General features: G+C 65.8%; 6 protein-coding genes across 6 annotated transcripts; 4 read left to right on the top strand and 2 right to left on the bottom strand.

Moving 5' to 3' along the window:
- Positions 1-1578: 1578 nt before the first annotated feature.
- EMIHUDRAFT_454752 (hypothetical protein) lies at positions 1579-3253 on the top strand (the record flags this gene model as incomplete). Its single annotated transcript, XM_005790313.1, has 3 exons — positions 1579-2223; positions 2291-2639; positions 2898-3253. Exons 1-3 carry the CDS (start codon positions 1630-1632, stop codon positions 3251-3253), a joined length of 1299 nt encoding a protein of 432 aa, XP_005790370.1. The 5' UTR covers positions 1579-1629.
- Positions 3254-3840: 587 nt separating this feature from the next.
- EMIHUDRAFT_224940 (hypothetical protein) lies at positions 3841-5553 on the top strand (the record flags this gene model as incomplete). Its single annotated transcript, XM_005790312.1, has 4 exons — positions 3841-4321; positions 4560-4930; positions 5017-5136; positions 5398-5553. 4 exons carry the CDS (start codon positions 3841-3843, stop codon positions 5551-5553), a joined length of 1128 nt encoding a protein of 375 aa, XP_005790369.1.
- Positions 5554-5824: 271 nt separating this feature from the next.
- Positions 5825-6357, bottom strand: EMIHUDRAFT_224939 (hypothetical protein; the record flags this gene model as incomplete). Its single annotated transcript, XM_005790311.1, has 4 exons — positions 5825-5855; positions 5885-6013; positions 6096-6151; positions 6223-6357. The coding sequence occupies 4 exons, from the start codon at positions 6355-6357 to the stop codon at positions 5825-5827; spliced, it is 351 nt and encodes a 116-aa protein (XP_005790368.1).
- A 2740-nt stretch (positions 6358-9097) lies between these two features.
- EMIHUDRAFT_454751 (hypothetical protein) lies at positions 9098-10457 on the top strand. The gene is made up of 4 exons (XM_005790310.1): positions 9098-9286; positions 9512-9584; positions 9650-9799; positions 10091-10457. Exons 1-4 carry the CDS (start codon positions 9117-9119, stop codon positions 10361-10363), a joined length of 666 nt encoding a protein of 221 aa, XP_005790367.1. The 5' UTR covers positions 9098-9116; the 3' UTR covers positions 10364-10457.
- A 3968-nt stretch (positions 10458-14425) lies between these two features.
- EMIHUDRAFT_224935 (hypothetical protein) lies at positions 14426-16517 on the top strand (the record flags this gene model as incomplete). Its single annotated transcript, XM_005790309.1, has 3 exons — positions 14426-14533; positions 15773-16348; positions 16485-16517. The coding sequence occupies 3 exons, from the start codon at positions 14426-14428 to the stop codon at positions 16515-16517; spliced, it is 717 nt and encodes a 238-aa protein (XP_005790366.1).
- EMIHUDRAFT_423164 (hypothetical protein) lies at positions 16492-18094 on the bottom strand. Its single transcript, XM_005790308.1, has 6 exons — positions 17603-18094; positions 17457-17526; positions 17245-17361; positions 16960-17165; positions 16849-16888; positions 16492-16776 (listed from the first exon to the last, which is right to left on the bottom strand). The coding sequence occupies exons 1-6, from the start codon at positions 18082-18084 to the stop codon at positions 16672-16674; spliced, it is 1020 nt and encodes a 339-aa protein (XP_005790365.1). The 5' UTR covers positions 18085-18094; the 3' UTR covers positions 16492-16671.
- Positions 18095-20390: the final 2296 nt, after the last annotated feature.

Genomic DNA, 20390 nt, shown 5'->3' with positions numbered 1-20390 from the left:
GGGCGCGGGAATACGCATATCCCGCTACCCAGACCGCCGACGCCCTCGGCGCCGCCCTCGCCCCCCCCCCGCCGCCCACGCCGCCGCCTCGCCATCATCGCCACCGCCTCCCCCACCATGTTCCTCGCCGCCGCCGCCTCTCCGCCACCGCCCTTGCCTCCATCGTCACCACCGGCAGTGCTCTCTCTGTGCTCTGCACCGTCCCCTGCCGCGGCTCTGGCCTCTATGCTGCGGCACTGATCCACGTTTCGCTCGCTGACTAGCTCGATCCCGCGCCCGTTTGACTCGCGCAGGCGGTCACGTCGGCGAAAACAGCTCAGCCGGCAGCTCTGACTCTTCCGAGGCTCTTCCGCACTACCGCACACACAAACAGACCGCGCACTCAACACTCTCGTGCCTTCACACGGCGCCTGCTCGCGCCGCACCTCGCCCGCCAAACCCCACCACCCGGCTGCCGACGTCCCATTCTCCGCACGCGCAGGATGTGACAATCAGTGGCGGCGAGCCAGTGCTAGCGTGGAGCGAGCGCGACGGCTGCTACTGGGGTGGTTGCATTACTGGCAGCCGGGTGCGGGCGGGCGCTCGCGAAGTACGAGTCGAGTGGGAAGATGGCTCGCCGACCTCTTGGGTGAACGTCAATGCCGTCGTTCTTCTCGACCGCATCCCACCGCCGAGTGAGCTGGCGGCGGCTTCGGGGGTGTGGGCAGTCTTTGAGGAAGATGTGGAGGACGGCGTGGTGACCTGGAAGGACTTCTACGAGGCAGAGCTGTCTCACGGCGAGGTGGCTGCGGCTGGGTCTGTCGCGCTCCAGTGGGCGGAGGACGGCGCGTGCTCCTGCGGCTAGGCGTCGATCGCGGCGACCCTGCGAGGGCGATGAGGGCGCACGTTTGACACTTAGGGAATTGCTTCGAGGCGCCGCCCACGAGCCTCCGCACCTTCCTCTCGACCGTCCCTGAGGGCCGGCTGAAGCTGAGTGTGGAGGGAGGGGGCAGCAGTGGGGGGGGCGGGGGCAGCGCAGCGGCGAGCGCTTCGCGAGGGAGCAGCGCAGCGGGGCCGAAAGCGCGCGCCAAACGGCCGCGCGAGGAGGGGCGGCAGTGCCCTCGCTGCCCGACGATCTCCTTTGTGGCACGGAAGGAGGGCCGCTGCGGCAATCACGCGCTGTGCGTGATCGGCGACTGCCTCAAACGCGCGCAGAGGCGCGGCGAGCACCCCGACCGTTGCAAGGAGCACGGCGGCTCCTTCCGCTGCAGCAAGGACGGCTGCAAGAGAGGCGCTAGGCACCCCCGCTTCGGCTGGGGAGAGCGGAAGCTCTGCGTCGAGCATGGCGGCGGGGACCGCTGCGGCACAGCCGGCTGCGGCCGCGGCGCCGTGGCTCCGTTCGGCGGCTATCCCGCGGGCACCACGGCGACCGACATGCGCTGCATCAGGTGCGGCGGCGGGGACCGCTGCGGCACGGCCGGCTGCGGCCGCGGCGCCGTGGCTCCGTTCGGCGGCTATCCCGCGGGCACCACGGCGACCGACATGCGCTGCAGCCGGTGCGGCGGCGGGGACCGCTGCGGCACGGCCGGCTGCGGCCGCGGCGCCGTGGCTCCGTTCGGCGGCTATCCCGCGGGCACCACGGCGACCGACATGCGCTGCAGCCGGTGCGGCGGCGGGGACCGCTGCGGCACGGCCGGCTGCGGCCGCGGCGCCGTGGCTCCGTTCGGCGGCTATCCCGCGGGCACCACGGCGACCGACATGCGCTGCATCGGGTGCGGCGGCGGGGACCGCTGCGGCACGGTCGGCTGCGGCCGCGGCGCCAAGGCTCCGTTCGGCGGCTATCCCGCGGGCACCATGGCGACCGACATGCGCTGCTTCAGCTGCTCGTGCCCCGGATGCTCGAGCGACGTGCCCCTGGCGCTGCAGCGGCGCTGCGCGACGCACGCCGCCTCGGAGGCCCTGGACGCCCTTGTGCGCCAGGTGCCGATCCGCGCCGAGCAGAACGCCGCATCGCTCGATGCCCTCGCGGCTGACGACACGGTGCTCCAAGCCGTCCGCTTCCGCCTGCAGTTTGAGAAGGAGACAGTGTGCGTGTGGACGTTCGAGCAGCTGGAGGACCACCTTCGCTCCAACGTGCGCGCCGCCCTCAAGGAGGCTTCGGCGGACATCAGCAACCGGTTCGAGTGCACCGACGAGCTGCTGAGCCGTGTCGAGAGCTACCACGTCGAGGTCCTCCGCGTGCAGGCACGCCTAGCCCTGCTGAGCTCAGGTGCGATCTCACAGCATATCTTACCCGAGGTTCCGCCCGCAGGTCCGGGCGGCGCTGTGCTCGATCGCGGTCGCCGCAGGCAGCGACTCGGAGCGGCGCGTCTCGTTCGCCCAAACCGTCGAGGCCTACCCGTGGCTGCTGCCGAAGCAGCTTTGCCCGCCGAATGTGCAGCCCATCTCTGATGTGGCGATCTCGGCTGGCTACGCTGCCTACAGCGGCGCGGCTGGCTCCGGCCGCGTGGTCCGTCAGCCGCACGGCTGGTCGTCGCTCAGCTTCTTCGCCCGGCATGGCACGCAGCTGCTGATCCGCGAGCAGCGGCGCGAGCCGGACGGCGACCTGAAGACGCTGCGGATGGCGCACCTCCCGAGGGCGCTGCTCACGGCAATGCCTCGTCGGTCGGCGACCGGAGCGGCTGCGGGGGCGTCGTCGCAGCCGTCGTCGTCGTCGTCGTCGTCGGTGGTGGTGACGGCGACGGCGGCGGTGGCGGCGGTGGGAACAGCGCCGATGGCGACGGTGGCAGCGGTGGCGGCGGTGGTGGTGGTGGAGGAGGAGGAGGAGGAGGAGGAGGAGGAGGAGGAGGAGGAGGGGGAGGAGGAGGAGGAGGGGGAGGAGGGAGGGGAGGGTGGGGAGGGAGGGGCAGCAGCGGCAGGCGGGGCGAAGCTGTCGTCGAGCGAGCGGAAGGAGCTCGACAGGGAGCTTCTGTGGTTACTCTCGTGCAGGGGGACGGTGCGCCTCCGTCTGCAGGACCTCAAGCAGCTGCGGCAGCTCGGCCTCACGCGCACTTGTGATGACGGCACGACCGTCGTGCCCTTGCGACTCGGACCGCGCGCGTCGACGCAGCCAGGGCAAATGTCGTCCAACCACCCCCCCCAGCAGCGCGCGCACCGGCTCGGCAGCGCCAAGGCCAATGAGCTCCGCCAGCCTCGCGAGCGGACCTTGAGCAAAAAGACGCGCGCTTTTGGCGTCTTCCCTGACGGCTGCTTCTCCGCCGTGTACGGCAACTGAGCACGTATATCAGCAATCTGCTGCCGGGGACGCGCGCCGGAGTGAGTGAGTGGGCGCACATATCGTACTGAGAGGGGCATGTGCTACGTGCTCATGGTCATGGACTGGCGCGCTGAGCTGCGTGTGAGCAGCAGGTGCAGCTGTCAGTACGTCCGACTGGTTGCTCTCGTCCGGTGTGAGTTGGGTTGCATGTCTAGGACGGTGTCAGAAATGGGCATGGGCATGATGCGAGCGTGGCATACACGATGCAGTCGACCTGTGAGGACAAGATCACGCTGCCCCTGAACGTTTCCGCAGGCGAAAGGACAAGACGTGCTTTTCAAGTTCGCGCGAAAAAAAACTATCTGCTATAAGGCGTGATAACTGATCAGGTCAGCGTGACGCACAACTTTACCCTCCCATACGTGTTTGTTCCGCTCCTTTTCTTGGGCTGTTCCATTTCCTCATCTCCTTCCAACCTAGGGGGGCGAATACCCTCCGCCCTCACGCGAAAAGAATTTAAACAAAAGAAAATTTTCGATTTTAGCTGTACACGCCGTCGTGCCGCCCACTTCACCCGCGCCGACTTGCTGGCGCCCATGGACACAATGGCCCGGGCTCGGCCGTATCGCTGCGGCCTCCTCTTGCTAGCCAGCTTCCTGGGCCCTGCGTGCCTCCTCCACCAGCAGGCTGATCGCCACGCCGCGGACGACGCCGCTCACGGCCAGTCGCAGGAGTGGTCCATGCGCCGCCGGCTGCACAAGGTCAAGTCGCGCCGCCGGCTGCGTCCCGGCAGCCACTTGATACACCTGCGGCCGCGCGAGCTCTCCAGCCCGGCGGATGGGCCGCCACTGCTCCGGTTTGCCGTCTATTCCGACACCCACTACTGGGTTCGCTCCTCGACGCGATCGGCGTGGATGCGGCGGGTGGCGGCGGCGCCGGTGCGCGACGGGCTGGTGGTCGACGCGGCCGAGGAGGTGCTGCCGCTGCTACTGCGCCAACTTTCCGCCTTTGCAGCCTCCGGCGCCGACTTTGCAGTCCACGCCGGCGATGCCGTCTGCGGCGGCAGCAGCTTTCAGCAGGCGGGCCGTTGCACTCTGCCGTGCTTGGAGATGGGACACCACTCGCCACCACACTCGGCGGGAGGCGAGGCCACCCCTCCACCCTTGCCCGACCCTTGCCCGACTTCTCCTGCAGGAGGGCGGCGAGTTCGAGACGACGCTTCGGCTGTACCGCTCGCTCGAGGCCTCCGTACTAGGCACGAGCCGGGGCCTGACCACCGCCCTGCCCGAGCCCTGCATGACCCTTCCCCCGACCCTTCCCGCAGGCACGAGCTGGCCGGTCTACCACCTGCCAGGCAACCACGACATCCACCCTTCGGGGGGGGGGACGCGCGCATGGCGCAAGGCCATGTGCGCCAACGCGTCCAGAGAGTGCGACGCGGCGCAGCCCTGGGGACACGCTTGCGATGCGACCGTCCACGCGCGGACCATCTACCGAGCGGTCTGCGCCCGCGCCTGGCGGGTGCTGCTCCTTGACGCCACCGACGGTATCGACAGCGACTCGGACGGCCGCGGCCACATCGGCGCCACGCAGCTAGGGTGGCTGCGAGCGCAGCTGGACGCGTCGGCAGCCGCGCGCCAGTCGGTGATTCTGGTGATGCACCAGCTGCTCGTGCAACCGCCGGGTGACGGCTGGGTCGACCCGACGCAGGAGTGCCACCTCGGCGGATCTCGATGGATCTCGGCGGATCTCGGCGAAATTCTCTTTCGGTGTCGGCGCAGGACTTTATCGACAACCGCGAGGAGGTGCTGGCGCTGCTGGCACGGTACGACCACGTCCGCCTCTCGCTGCACGGCCACGTGCACGCAAACTCGATCGCGACGCGCGGCGGCGTCGTCTTTGTCACCACCGCCTCCGCGGCCGAGTTCCCGATGCATTGGCGCGAGGTGTCCGTCTACGAGTGCGAGGAGCGCCTTGTTGCAGCCGAGATGCAGCCGAGATGCAGCCGAGGTATAGCCGAGATGTGGTCGAGTTATGAGTGCGAGGTGCGCCTGAGCCGCGCGCACTGGGCCTTGCACTCAACCTGCGGCCTTGCCCCCCCCCCCACACACACACACCCGACTCGGTGTGCGTGGAGAGACCGGCACCCCACCTCGCCTCAGGTGCGCCTCACCACGCACGCCGTCGACGCGCCGCTGCAGCGCGTCCGCTCGCGCGACGCCGACCCGCGCCTCGGCCGCAACGACATCAAGCTGGGGCCGAGCCTCGCGAACTACGTCGTGATCAACACTTGCGCGAACTCCCGCCACCGGCACTGAGCGCGCGGCGAGCGGCGCCCTTTGTGTGGGGCGGCGCGCGATCCGGGCGAGGCGGCGTCTCTGACAACTCGAGTATCGGCACTCGCTCCGGCTCAGGTCGTGGGGCATAGCTCGGGTGTAAACGGGGTCTGGGGCGGAAGCCCCAGCGGCCCGCCGCAGGCGCCGCCGGAGGCCCCGGCCCGCCGCAGGCGCCGATTTTTTGGCGTTTTTGCTCAAAAATTGAGATATTTCTCATCAAATTCTCATCAAAATCGAGCTCGCTACGAGCTCTCTAACTGCAGGACAGCATCTCCTCGTTGAGCCTAGCGGCGCCCGTATCGCCCACGCCCACATCTTCTTCTTCTTCTTGCCCTTCTTGCCCTTGGCCCTTGCTGCACTTAGCCGCTCAACCTCCGCCAGCAGCAGTCCTTGGCATGCCGCGCCGCCTCCATCTGCTTTGCTTCCCACGCTGCCGCTTCCTCTAAACCAGCGCCGCCACTAAGCGGCGCAACCAAGTTCTTGCATTGTTTGCATGAGCACGTGTCCTGCTTGGCGCGGCGCACAATCCGCGCGCGGCGAGTGCGTGAGAGCAGAAGACTGACAGCAGGAGCTGCAGGAGCTGCGCAGGTCGGATGGGCGGTGACGCCGTCGAGCGACGGCGCAAAGGCCAATCGCTGCTGCTGCGCCAACGAGAGCGGCGACACGAGGCTGCTGGCAGCTGGCAGAGCGAATCGCGATTCCGGCGGCCGCCGTCAGCCCGCCGACACCGACGGCCGAGCTGAGGTCAAACTCCGCCACAGGTCGGACCATCCGTGCGTCAGCCATGGGACGAGACGTCTGTGTGCAGACAGCCCGCCACCCGGGCGATAGAACATGCCAGCTGCTTGCAGGGCTCTCGTGGCCCGTGGTGAATATAGATAGGGCGGGCTGCGGCGGGCGCATAAACTATTCATACGAGCGTCATCTTGTAGTGAACAGGCCGACTTCGCGGTTTGAGCGCCCAGCGCAGACCGACCGACCGCAGGGGGGGTCCGGTCGGCGGCCGCGGAATACCGCAGACCGAAGGGGGGGTCCGGTCGGTCGGAGCGCAGACCGAGGGGGGGGTCGGTCGGGTTGGCTCGAGGGTCACAGCGTCACACCGCACACGGTGGCATCATGGTCCAGGGGAAATTTGGAGACGCGAAGACCGGGTGCGAGGCAGATCATGTTGCCGGCATAGCTCTGCCCGCGCGCAACGCGCAGCATGTCGCGATTAAACTGAGTTGCTCCAGAAGCGGCGTCCATCGATTGCCATTCGCTGTCGCTTGGGCGACTCTCGGAAGCCGATGAGCCCGGTGACGGCGGCGGCGATGTGTCGATCAAGTCTGGCAAGTCATCGTAGTCATCGGAAGGGACGATGCGCGCGTACTGCGGAGAAGTCTGGAGTACAAAGTGACGGCAAGCAGGACCAGGCCTGCGACTGCGTAGATGCTCCACATGCATGTGTGGGGTCGGGCTCGCTCGGGCCTCGGCGAAGAAGTCTCCTTGGCGCTTGGCTGCGTGACTAGTTTTCATAGTGAAAACCGGCGATTTCGAAGCGCCCACGTGGCGGTTCGCGAGAAGGAGGGAGAGCGTTTCAGGGGGCTCACGGCAAGGACACCGACCGAGGGGGGGGTCGGTCGTCACACCTCCCGCCGCCGAGAGAGCGACCGACCGGAGGGGGGGTCCGGTCCACCTCGGGGGCAGACCACCGACCGGCGGGGGGGTCCCCACGAAGTAGGGGGGGTGGGTACAAAGTGACGCTCGTATCACAGCTTATGAACACCGGGAAAACTAAAGTCTGCAGAAGAGTTCGAGTGGTCTTCGTGCTCAGAAGGATCAAGAGAGCTCTATTCACACCCTTTGTGCGTTGAAGACCACAGGCAATGCCCGTTTACACCCAACCGACGAGTCGCTGGGCCCTCTGACCTGAGCCGCAGCCACTGACGTGGCGTCTCTCATTGGAGAGAGGCGGATATATGTGTTGGAGGAGTGTGTGCATCAGTAACTCAGTAATCAACTAGTGCGAATGATTGCGATCAATCAGCAACGCATGTGCGCTCCAAACAATTGCGAGCGCAGGCTCCGCAGGCGCAGCGGGCAGCCGGCGCCGGGGCTCGCAATCCTAGAACTTCTAGGGATTGCGAGCGGCGGCGCTCCCGCTCACCCACCATGCCACCAACCCTCAACCCCCATCCCGCTCGCCCACCCTCCCTTTCCTAGCTGCTCCTCTATACCCCCACCCGCACCCCCTTCCCCCCTGTCACCCGATATCGTAGGAGCTCAACGCGGCGTCCGGTCCACCACCACACCCCTTGAACCCAAAACACGAACTCGGAGTCTGACTCGGAGGCCAGCCCCCACACGGGCCCTGAGTTGAGGAAATCGGAGGACGCGACCCACTTCGCCTGTGTGACGGTCCCGCGTAGGGGGGTGCCAACGCAACTTTGGGTCTAACAGTTGCACTATTGTTGGCTGAAATCTCCTCAACGTTGTTCAAGTGTTCACCCCAGCCCGTGCTGTTACTGTTTGTTACTGTTGTTACTGTTGTTCAGCGGAGCAAGCAGAAAATGGCAAAACCCCGGGTATTACCCGCACTGGACAGAGGCCGAGTTACGGCTGCAGGCACAAGTCGCTCGCTGCCGTCTGAGCTCGAAAAAAAACGCGATCTAGAGATCGTCGTGGGTCACTGCCAGGCCATCCTTACTGTTGTTCAGTGGGCCTAACGTTAGCTACTGTTGTTGGGGAGCCCCACTGTTGTTCTGTTGTTACTGTTAACACTAGCAACACTGTTCAGCTCTTAACGTTAGGCAACCCTAGTCCCGCGCCTCGCCGCTGAGACGGGGACACGGCCACGGCTATGCCTATGTATGGGCCGTGTCCCCGCGGCGAGTGAATCCGACGCTCTACGCTCGTCGGCGGCGGCTTCCTCCAACCTGCGCCGCTCGGCGCGTCGAACCTCGACACAGCGCCTTCGGTGGCATGCAGCTCGTTACGACAGACAGAAGCCTGGAGTGCAGCTCCTCTGCTGCTCACACACTCTGACTTCTTTTCACACTTTGCACAGTTGACACAGACAGCGTACTGTGTGGCTGCCCACAGCTGTGACCAGCGAGGGCTCGCCCTCACTGGCCCTCAGTCACTGTGTTGGTTGGTTGGTCGTGTATCGCGCGCCTTGCGGGGGGGGGGGGGGGCGCGGAAAAGAGGAACCTCTTATAGCGCCATCGTCATGGTGCTGCAACGTGCAAGCAGCGCCGGGCGACGACGGCTTACCGCCTCCCGGTCCCCCTCGGCACACCTCCGCTGCTTAATGTTTGACGACTCGAACCCGTGAAGCTTGCTTGCTTCCCCGTCCGTGCGGGTTTGTCCGCGCGCATGGCATACAGGCGTTCGCCAGACAGCGCGGAGGCTAGGCGACCGGGGAAGGACTAGCTCAAGGGCAACACAGCGTCTGGCGCCTCGAGCCCCCCCTCCCCCCCCCCACACACTCACACACACCCCGACCCCAGCTGCCCGACTCAAGGTCCGAAAAAAACTTTCCGTTCCGCTGCTCGGGCGCGCGGTCCATGCAGATGCGTTTTCTTCGCCCGCCCCGACGCGCTGCCGCCCCGCCAAACGCCAACTTGACTCGGCGATATGCAAGCTCTGCGCGCCTCGCGGCTCTCGTCGAGCGGATACCTGTGGTGACACCGGAGCTGCCCGCCTGGAAACGGGAGTCGCTCGAGCTGCGCGAGAGGCGCGCCGGCTCACCCAGCCCCACCGAGCCGGGTCCGCTCACCATAGCCCGCAATCGGCGCGCGCTGCACTCTTGCCGCGCAAGGAGCGCGAGCGCCGTTGCCGCTGCGGCGGCAGCACTCGGCCGCGGCCCTCGCCTTCCCAACCCTCCGCCTCTTCCGGTTCCACGGCTGCCCCTGCACGGCCGCCAACCCTGCGCGAACCCTCGCCCGACCCTCGGCTGCAGGCTCGCCGCGCACCTCTCCAAGGTCTACCCCGAGCAGCTGACGGTGGCGCAGGAGGGTCCCGACCGGAGGCAGGCGCGGCTGCGCGCCGCGGATTTCTTTTTCTTTGTTCACCGCTCTCACGGCCCGACCGGAGGCAGGCGCGGCTGCGCGCGGCGGCAATCATCGAGTCCGAGGGCGCGCGCGAGGGGGAGGGGGACCGGACGGGGGATGAGACGTCCCTCGACCGCAAGCTGGCTCACCGGCTCTACCTCGTGCTGCGCGAGGGCGGCGCTTGGCGGCTGCCTCAGGTGTGAGAGGGGCGGCCCACGCGCCACGCGCCTCGCCTGGGGCCTGACCACACCACTCCCACTTCTTCCACCACCCCTCCCACCTCCCCCTCCCGCGAGCACGTCGATGCGCTCGCACTGTGCAGCGCGTGCGGACTGTCGCGGACTGTCGGGCCCGACGTCCCGTGTCGGACACGGACGGCCTGGCGCTCCGGAGGCAGGGGGGCCCTTCCACTTCGGCCATCGACCATAGACTCGCCTGAGATAGCTTGAGCCAATACGTCACCGAACCACACGCCCTCGCCCCTTCAGGTGGACTGGAGCGGCGGCGCCGAGGCGGCGGCCGCCCGCCAACTCCTCGCTCCGACCCTCGGACGAGCGCCCTCCGCTCTCAGCTGCTCTTGCGCCTCGCCTCGCAGGCGCCGACTGTCCGTCAGTGCCTCGGAGAACACCTCTCTGCCAGCTGCGGCGCGCGCAGCTAGTCCGGCTAGTCCGGCTAGTCCGGCTAGTCCGGCCAGTGCTAGTCCGGCGCGGGAGCGGGCGCGGGCGCGCCCTCGGGAGGAAATGGCGCGGTGGCCTCCGTAGGCGCGTCGCTCCAGCTCCATTGGGTGGGCAACGCGCCGCTGGCGCATTTGCCGGCCGGCGAGGCCGCTACTTTCTTTTGGAGGCTGCAGTACGTCGCGGGCGAGGTGGAGCCGGGCGCGGGCGCCGAAGGGCGAGATGCAGACGAGATGCAGACGAGATGCAGCCGAGATGCAGCCGAGATGCAGTCGAGCTACAGCCGAAGGGCGTGGCGTGGCTCGCCGCGCAGGCCGAGGCGGTGACTCAACGGCTGCGAGCACGGCATCACCGCCGCAGGCGTTTGCTGGTAGGCACGCGTGGCTGACCAAAGAGGAGCTCGCCGAGCGGCTGGACGGTGGGGCCGCGGGGGCCGTGGTGCGGGGTGCGGGAGGGGTGCGGAACTTTAGCCTCTCCTCCTGCGAGTAGGCGAGGAGGGAGCGCTCGCGCGCGAGGTGTGCGGGCCGTTTGACTGACCCCACGGCGGGGGCGCAAGGGTGGTGCCCCCCATGCAGCTGTCCGGCGTGCCGCTACTAGCCAACCAGGTCCAAGCAAGAGTCCGAGGGGCCCAACGAATAAACAAAGAGGGAGAGAGCGAGAGACGAGAGAACGGAGGAGCCAAATGCCAAAAATCGCGCAAATGAACATACGTGGCTGGGTTCACAGCGATTGTAGGTAAAATGAGGGACCAAATCTCACGGTCGCGGCCTTCCGACTCGCGCCTCCGCCTCACTGGCACTATTGTAGCCCTGGCCGGTGCGCGTGCGGAGTTGAAGTTCCGGAGTGAAAATTCGAACGCGTTCTCTCACGGTGACCAAAAAATGTCCACCTCAGAGGCACCTCCGGAGGCAGGCCGCCGCACGCTGGCGACACAGCTCCAGCTGTCGAGCTGACCCGCAGCTCCTCTCAGAGCGGGAATTGTGACGAAAGTTGACTAAGGCGGTTGTCAGGAACCATCATACGGATCACATGGTGGCTCTCTCATGACGGGAGACCGCCCGACCACTCCTGGGTGGCACTGCCACCGGTGTCGCTCGACGTCCTGTCGACAGCGTGCCGACAGCGACACAGACCATGTGGGACGCGTCGAGTATCGACCTCTACTGCTTACCCAGCCTTCGAGTGTAACCTGGCTGTGGTCCCACACCCACTGGTGTCCATCTCAGAGACCGCAGGAGGTCATGAGGGTCGATGGGAGTGCCAACCCCACAATGCCTAAAAACCCAGCAGCCCAGTACACAGGATCAGGCGAAAAGAAAGAAAGAAGGAAAACAGGACACGACTCACACCACGAGTGGCAGGGCGGGGACCTGTTCCTTTTTACCCCATCGCTCACAGTAGAGGTGTCCGTTTTTATTTATTTATTTGACAACCCAAGGGAGGAGACGGCACGCCGCCACCACACAGGGATTTTAAGGAGAGGAGTGTGGTGCTAGCCGTCGCCCACCCTAACCCTTGGTCGTCTGCCTCTTTCTATCTCCCTTCGCAGTCCCTCGCCGATTCTCGCTGCAACCTTCATGCCACCTCGCGGTCGTCCCACTCTCGTCGTTCTCCCTCCTGTCGCTTCCTCCTCTGTCGCGTCGCTCTCGTCTGCCTCGTCCGGCGACGCCGCCGCCGCCTGCCGATCCCTTGCTCTCGCGGCTTCTCCCGCCTTTCGGCGCAACTCTGCCCTCCTCGCGGCATATTTTGGCCCCTCGAGTTTATCGAGCTCTCCTCCGCGCAAGGACGACTCTTCTGACGCCCACTGCGATCATTTGCCGCCCAGTCATATCGAATTATCGTTGCTCAGGTCCACTCTCATCTCTTCGAACACTTGTACCTCCACCGATGATGCTGGCTCTGGTGTCCCCTAAGGATCACAGGAAGCTCACATTCAAGCCGGAAGTAATTAAATCTTTTTGAGGCCCCGTAGGTAGGAGATGGGGTGGGTAGGTAGCTGGTAGGAGATGGGGTGGGTGGGGGCGACCATGAAGACAAACTGGCAGAGGATACTCACAATGTGGGTAAACGAAAGTACCGTATTCGAAGGACACCGAAAAAAGTCGCCGCGGCAGTCCACTACGAGCCAGCGTGCTGGCCGCGCCGCCGGCCACGCTTTCTACGAGACGGTTTCACCATTCTCTCTCACGCCCTTCTGACATCCTTCCTGCTCGCGACCGTCGCCCAGGGCATACCGAGCGGCGGCGACGGCGGCGGCGGCGGTGACAACACGGAGGATGATACGCCAGACTGCTTCGTGGTCGGTTGCAGCGTCTGCTCGAGCCCTCACTGCTGCGCCTCGTGCCAGTACGCCTACGTGCGCGTGGGATGCACGTGCGAGCCGTGCGGGGCGCACTGCTCCGCCTGCGACGACGCCGGCCCAGGACGGTGCGACGCCTGCGAGAGCGGGTACTTTCTCTCGGCAGCGGAGGAGGGCTGCCTCGCGTGCAGCCCTGGCTGCAGGGTCTGCCGCAACCAGACGGCGGCCGGCTGCGACGCGTGCCGGCTCCTCTACACGCGGCAGCCGAACGGCGGCTGCCGCTTCTCGTGGATGCAGCTCGTCGCCTCCCTCTCGGCGGCGGCCTCGACGGGCTGGCTGCTCTTGCGGCGTCGACCCTGGCGCCTCCGCCGCCGGCCACCACCCACGGTAGACGAGTTCCTCGGGAGCGTTGCGGCGGCTCAGAGCGCGGACGCCGCCATCTACCCCAGCGGGCGTTGGCGCGCGGCTGCTACGTGGTCGCGGCTTCCCTCGCGGAGCCCCTGACCTTTCTCGGAGCTGCTTCTCACAGGCGCGGCTACTACACGGTCGGCACGCGGCAGTGCGGTGTGGTCGAGTTTACGCTGCACTTTGAGCGCGGCGGAGAGGTGCACGGGAGCGGGAGGGACGGCGTGGGCGCCTACCAGCTCCGCGGCCGCGCCTCGGCGAACTGGCGCCTCGCCCTGGCCATCGGAATCCGTTTCTCGGAGCCTGCTCGGAGCCTTCCTGCAGGCGAGCCGGGCAAGGTCGGCGGCGAGGCATTGCTCACGAGAGTCCTCCGCGAGGCTGCTCGGGACCTCGCTGCAGGCGAGCGGCCGCGTCGCCCTAACCAAGCGGTACGAGGGCGGCTCGCTCACCGCGGCAGGGCGCGTCTCGGAGGAGCGGCTCACCACTAGACGGACAGCAGCAAACCGCTCGCCCATTCGACCGCCCTTGTTTCGGTAGGAGAACCACGGCCACGCTGTCGAGTACCGCGGGGAGGCACCGAGCGGCGCGCCGGAAGGGGGGCGGGTGTCTCCGCGGTAAACCGGGGGTCGGTGGACGTTTTGCTGTAGGCTGCGCGGCGGGTGGGCGGGCGGCCGTTCCGTAGATGCGGAGTACTGGCCCCTGCATTCGACTCCCGCTCGCGAAGACACGCACTCGACTGTCTTGCAGGTGCTCACGCGATGCCTTGCGTTCTCCGCATGATGCCCTTGATTGCCTGTGCATGCATACACCAGGCAGCCCTCCCTCAGCGGCGGCGTGCGCGGAGAGTGGTCGATCCGGCATGCGCTCGGCGATTTCGACGGCACCTGGCACTTGTGGCCCGTCGTGCTGCCCTCGCCCGCCCCGGGCGACGAGGAGGGCGACGCCGCGGATGAGGCGAATGAGTGCTGCGTCTGCTTCGACCGGCGCATCAACACGCGGCTGCAGCCGTGCGGCCACGTGGCGCTGTGCCACGCGTGCGCGGCCCGGCTGGCTAGCGGTCGCTGCCCGCTGTGCCGTGCCCAGATTATGGACGTTTTGCGCGTGTGATTTTGTGTGTCTGGTGTGACTCTCACGGCGCATTATGCACCCGGACCTTGCTGAGAGTGTGTCTGGCGGGGCCGTTCCTCCGGGGCGATCGGGAAATGATTGAAATAGTCCTTGCATAGTCTGAGGGTTAGGTTTCTGGAGCCTCGGGTGCTTTTAGACTTTTGATCGGGTCAGGGGAGAGTGCGACTTTTATCACTTCGATCGTCTCGGAGCGCCTAACTTTTAGCATTTCGTCTCAAAAAAAATTCGGCGCTCCGGGCCGGAGGCTCCGCGCGCCGGAGGTGCAGTAAGTAGTAGCTATTGTCCCGCGCGAAGTAGTTGAGTAGTTCCCGCACACTATGGCTAGAAACATGCTGTGCTGCTCGCCTCGAAAGCGCCCCTCGCAAAATTTTTGCGCGCCTGCGGCGCGCGACTTTTACCATTTTGCCCCGGGCGGGCCCACTTTTGTCGTTTTGCCCCAACTCTACGCCTAGGCGTGCTTTTAGCGTTTTGACCCAAATCGGCCGAACTTTTAGGAACCCTCAGACTATGAGTCCTTGACGTCATCCCCGAACTGCGAACAGATAGACTGGCTCTCCGAGCAGCCTGCCGGCGCGCTTCAGAATGCTCGACACCAACCCGGGGCTGCTCCGCGCCATGTGCATGACTTTCGGGTTTTTTCTTTCTGGGTCTTTCTTCTTTCTGGCGGCATGAGCGCCGCGAGCCCAACTCTGTTGCCCGACCTAGCGGTGGGCGACCTGGGCTCGCTGCGCGCCCTCCTCTCCGGGTGGGGGACGCGCGGCACGTCGCTCACGGCCCAGCTTGACGCGCGGCTCGACACCGAGAATCAGGACACGCTGCTCACCTGGGCCGCTCGTCACGGGCAGGCCGAGGCGGTGCGGCTGCTGCTCAAGGGCGGCGCGAGCGTCGGGGTGACGAACGGCCGCGACGCGTCCGCGCTGTTCCTCGCGTGCCGGCAGGCCCACCTCGAGATCGTCCGGGCGCTCCTCGAGGCCAGCGCGGCGGTCGGCCAAGCGACGAGCAACGGCTGCACGCCGCTGTTCATCGCGTGCCAGAACGGCCACCTCGAGATCGTCCGGTTGCTCCTCGAGGCTGGCGCGGCGGTCGGCCAAGCTGCGGATGGCGGCTTCACGCCGCTGCACATCGCGAGCCAGCAGGGCCACGTCGAGATCGTCCGGCTGCTCCTCGAGGCCAGCGCGGTGGTCAACCAAGCCAAGGAGGACGGCGCCACGCCGCTGTTCATGGCATGCCACAACAACCACCTCGACATCGCCCAGCTGCTTCTCGAGGCGGGCGCGGCGGTCAACCAAGCCGCAGCGGATGGCGCCACGCCGCTGTACATCGCGTGCCTGATGGGCCACGTCGAGATCGCCCGGCTGCTCCTCGAGGCTGGCGCAGCGGTCGGCCAAGCCCGCAACACCGGCGCCACGCCGCTGTTCATAGCGTGCTACCAGGGCCACCTCGAGGTTGCCAAGCTCCTCTCCTCCTACGGCGCCTCCCGCGCCGCTACGCCCCTTGGCACGCCCGAGGAGGTCACGAACTTCCAAGGCCACGCCGACCTCGCCGCCTGGCTGGTCGCCAGCCGCGGCTGGACGCCGCTCCAGCACCTCGAGGCGTGCCCCGAGACTAGCGGCTGAAGAAGCGTGAGTGCATTGTCCTCACGCTCACTGTCCCTCTTCCCGCAGGCGCTCACCGTCGACCGGGCGCGGGCGCTGCTGCGCGGCGGCGCGGACACTTCGGCCGGCGAGCCGTCGGCCCTCGAGCGGGCGCGCGTCCTCTGTTCGTGGGGCGAGTCGGATCCGACCGCTGCGGCCGTCGGCTCCACCGTCGCAATCCACTCTCTGGTCTCGCGGCCGTCGATGAACGGCAAGGTCGGCGTCGTCGTCTCCGCGAGCGCTTCGACGGGACGCTTCGGCGTGCGCGTGGCGGGCGAGGCCAAGGCCCTCGCACTGAGGCGCGCTATGGTCCCTCCCCCACTCGCCGGATCCTCGCTTTGGACACGCCCCACGCCTCTGCCCTTCCTCAGGCCGGCCAACCTGGAGCCAGCGGCCGCGGCGGTGGAGGTGGGCAGGCTCATCGTCAAGGCGGCGGAGTGGTCGCCGCAGTCGCACGAGCTCTTCCCGGAGGCGGCTCGCAAGTGGGCGGTCGCGGTGATGCGGCTGGGCTACCTGATCGCGTGGGACGAGGAGCGCTTCGACGGCGAGGGGGCGGCGCCGGGGCTGGTGGACCTCTGGCGCAGCTTTGTGCTGCCAAGGGTGGTGGTGCGGCCCGCCGCAGACACACCGCGTTCCCCATGATACAACGGCGTGTCTTTCTGCACCATCTGTCTGTTGCGAGTGTCGCCACACCGCTCACCGGTTCGGCAGGGTGTGACGTCGGAGCTTTCCCCCTTCCCAGGGTCTCTACGACTACGTCAGTACGTCACAGTAAGAGAAATACACGAGCTTGCGGGCTGTGAAGAACAGCCACAGGCTCGGACTCGCGCAGTGTAGACACACTAGGCGTCTTCGCCGCCGCCCGATCAACGAGGCCCGTAGCCGTTAAGCCGAGGACGCAGGAACCAGGAAGAACCACACGTCTAATATCAGTCGGACCCGGCTCTTCTTCTTGGCACTTGAGCCACCACGATGTACTCGATGGCGAGTGGCGTGCCGTCGGGCGCATGCGAGTTCGGGTCCGCGTCGGCCACCTAGTCAAGATCCCATCAAACGCTAACTTTTGGGATTTAATTTATTGGCGCCTCGAGCACCGCGGCGGCCACCTCGAGCACCGCCTCTGCCAGAGGGCGGGTGAGGCCCCTCCTGTGATTGATGATTACGGACTAGTGATTTGGCGGTATGTAAGGCGACAGGGTAGAGCGAGGCCCGTCCACCTCGCGCGGCTCATCAGCACGGCCTCCTCGTGCGCGTCGAGGTCAGCGACGCGGTTCCAGAGCAGCGCCACGCCGTCGAAGGTCGCGCCGAGGGTGGAGAGCACGCGCAGTAGCTTGTCGATGGCGAGATGTACCTGCTCCTCTCCCGAGCGAGGCGCGGATCTCTCGCCGGACGCGGCGGAGAGCGAGAAGAGGGCGAGGTCCGCCTATCTGGCGAATATTAAACCATTCATTACTATTGATTAGCTAATCTGTATCAGCAGGCGAGAAGAGAGCGAGGTCCGCCGGTCCGCAGACGGCGTACGCCGGCACGTATGGCATGAAGTGCCTCTGACCTCCGACCGAGTATATGCTGCTCTCCTCGTCGACGGCGTCGAACTGCGAGACGAGATCCACCCGCACCTGATCCAGGATGAGTAGCCAATGACTAAACGCATCGAAGTCATATTCCTCGCCGCCAGTCTCGGCTGCTAGTCTCGGCTAGTCTCGGCTCTCGCCGTCTCGGCGGTCTGGCCAAGCTCGGCCCCTTCGAGGCCAAACATGGCAAAAGTCTCGATCAGGAAGCGCCTACAGTTCTGATGTCGGCACTGGTATCTGGAACCAGACCTCTTGGCAAATGGTCTCTAACTCGAGCAGGGAGCGCCGGTCCGAGACGTTGCCTGAAGTCTCGAACGTGGCGAGCGTAGTGGCGAGGCCCATGCCCAGCTCCTTGCAAGCGGCGCGCGAGATGTCTGCCGTTACGCGTGCGTTGGCGGCGAAGCCCTGGCCGCGGTTGCTCACCCAGTGCAGCAGCTGCGCGTGGCGACGGCTGCGCTCGATGCACCCGCCATCGAGGTGAAACGGAAGTTCAGCATCTCCAAGCGCGTCCAAGATGTCGCGGACCGTTTTGAGGTTGGCCCTCACTTGGCTCGCCATGTCGAAGTGGAGGTGGTCGAACTGCGACGGATCGTGCGGGTGCGAGTGGTAGAACGGGCCCGGCGTCGCACCACTGAGCAGGAGCAGCGGGCAGCTCGGTCGCAGTCGCTCCACGTGGACGCCGTGGACAGAGCAGCTGCCGACGGTGGTGCACCAGCGGGCGAGGCCGCTGCGAAGAGTGGACTGCCATTTTCCATTGGAGGCCGTCATGCGTTTGCCCGGGAAGGCAGCAAAGGGCAAACTGTGAGCAAGCTCCCCCTCCCTCGGGCGAATCGTGCGTTGTGTTTTTTTTCCCACATGCTTGACATCCGTTCACGTGCACGAGCTTCTTGAATCACCCACCCACCCACCCACCTCACGGCCCGGCTGAGGCTTGGAACCACCCACCTACCTACCCACCCCACCCACCTCACGGCCTGGATGGGGCTTGCTTGGAACCAGCGAACCACCCACCCAACCCCGCCCGGCCCCACCCACCTCACGGCCCGGCTGATAGGGCGAGGAAACCCACCCACACCGACCGACCCACCCCCACCACCCAACCAACCATCGGCCACGGGAGACACAAGCAAGGTAGCAAAGCACCCACCCAGCCTCGCGCGCCTTATACAGCACAGCCTGACCCACAGCCGAGGGTTAGGGTTAGGGTTAGGGTTAGGGTTAGGGTTAGGGTTAGGGTCAGAGAGTTCAAGCCGTTGTGCAGCTCCTAAGAACGGGCCGCCTCGGGTCGGAATGGAGGAACCAGGTACCAGCGGTCCGTTGACGCGAGCTCTCGGTGAATGCTCCGAGTTCTTCCGGTTAGGGTTAGGGTTCGTAGGGTTAGGGTTGGGGTTAGGGTTAGGCTTAGGCTTAGGGGTAGGGGTAGCTTGTTGTCGTCGCGCCGATAAGACAGAGACACGGGCAGCAGACGCGACCCAATCGACGCACCAGAGCATGGTTGGGCGTGTGAGCCGCCATCTTGGAACCGTGGAGGCGAGTATTTGCAACCTGGAGCTCGCCGCCGCCCCTACACGCCGCCGCCGCCCTCCCGAGGGCAGATAATAGCCCAATGAGTGCGCCCAGCTCTCGGTATCTTGGTGGCAGGCGGGACTAGACTACTGGCACTAGAGAGGCATGCTGGTGCACGGTCGGGGGCGCGAGCCGCCATCTTGGACCGTGAGGCGAGTATTTGCAACCGGGAGCTCGCCGCCGCCCCTACTCCGCAGCCGCCGCCCTCCCGAGGACAGGAGTCAGATAATAACGGCCGCCTCGTCGTCGAGCTCGGCGGAGACGATGGTCGCCTCGCGTTTGAACCCCTCGAGCTGGTCGAGCGGCGTCGCACTCGTCGAGCGTAACAGCAGTCCGCCCTCGGAGGACTTGTTGAGCGCGCCGTAAGCCGCCCGTAAAGCACGCGGCAGCCGTCGGGGAGCGCGATCTCGGTCAGCTGGTGCCGTCACGTGGGCACGGTGCGAGGAACGACATGCTGTGGCAACGACGAGAGCTGTGCCCTCGAAGACGCGCGCGAGGGGAGAGAGAAACGACCAAACAAACCCACCCCAACCCACCACCCACCCACCCACCCACCCACTCACCCACCCACTCACCCACCCACTCACCCACCCACCCACCCACCCACCACCCACCCACCCATCACCATCCGGGGCCTACGAAGCCTTTACCCACCCACCCACTTTTTCAAGAACGGATGTCAAGAGGCACGTGGTGTGAGAAAAACGCAACGCTGGTCTGTGCAGGTGAACCTTCTTTTGTACCAGGCTAGGATTGAGAGCAGCCTCGCTCTCAATCCTAGAAGTCGAAGCAAGGATTGTGAGCAGCACTCCTCGCAATCGTAGCATCTCTCTGCGATTGTGAGCCCTTACGCTCGCAATCCTACATCTTCTAGGACTAAGAGCAGCTCCGCTCACAAAATGACTGGTGACGCCCACGACTACTACCAGCGCGCTCACAATCCGAGCAAACTCTAGGGTTGCGAGCAGCACTGCTCACAATCGGCGCCAGTGATGACGAAGCAGAAACTAGCGCAGACGAGAGCAGGGCAGAACCGGGGACTGGGGAGCCGGAGCAGACGGCATCGGCCGCCGAGGGAACGCTGGGAAGAGGCACGAGGAGGGCGGCGACCTCGACCGACTATGGAGGACCCGTCGCCAGACGACGCAGGGCAGACGACGGGGAGGCGGAGCAAACGCGCAGGGCGAGACGAGGGAGGGAGCAGGACTTTGCGGAGATCAGTAGGAGGATGTACGACGAGATTAGGAGCAGCAGGGACCCGAGGGACCATGTGGAAGACGGCTAGTGCTAGTCCCCCATCGGAGGACGACCCCGGCTAGTCGCCGACCACACCCACAAAGAACCCGGCACAAAGATCGCAAGGGCGGGGACCTGTTCCTTTTTACCCATCTCACAGTAGAGAGGTGTCCGTTTTTATTTATTTATTTATGCTCACAATCCTAGCAACATGCCTCTGATTGCGAGCAGGAGCGTTCGCAATCCTACATCTTGTAGGACTATGAGCGGCT

The sequence above is a fragment of the Emiliania huxleyi genome, assembly GCF_000372725.1.
Source record: "Emiliania huxleyi CCMP1516 chromosome Unknown EMIHUscaffold_120, whole genome shotgun sequence".
Lineage (NCBI taxonomy): Eukaryota > Haptophyta > Isochrysidales > Noelaerhabdaceae > Emiliania > Emiliania huxleyi.
This window is presented reverse-complemented; position numbering and strand designations above follow the sequence as displayed.

Bases quoted from the DNA above. Each gene is read 5' to 3' on its own strand.
- EMIHUDRAFT_454751 (XM_005790310.1), top strand. From the start codon at position 9,117: ATGCAGATGCGTTTTCTTCGCCCGCCCCGACGCGCTGCCGCCCCGCCA. The intron at 9,585-9,649 runs GCGCGGCTGCGC...GACCGGAGGCAG, and splicing joins AGGGTCCCGACCGGAGGCAG to GCGCGGCTGCGCGCGGCGGC. The intron at 9,800-10,090 runs GTGTGAGAGGGG...TCGCCCCTTCAG, and splicing joins GCGCTTGGCGGCTGCCTCAG to GTGGACTGGAGCGGCGGCGC.
- EMIHUDRAFT_423164 (XM_005790308.1), bottom strand. From the start codon at position 18,084: ATGACGGCCTCCAATGGAAAATGGCAGTCCACTCTTCGCAGCGGCCTC. The intron at 17,362-17,456 runs GCGAGAGCCGAG...ATCCTGGATCAG, and splicing joins TTGGCCAGACCGCCGAGACG to GTGCGGGTGGATCTCGTCTC. The intron at 17,166-17,244 runs GCGGACCTCGCT...TTCGCCAGATAG, and splicing joins CGTACGCCGTCTGCGGACCG to GCGGACCTCGCCCTCTTCTC.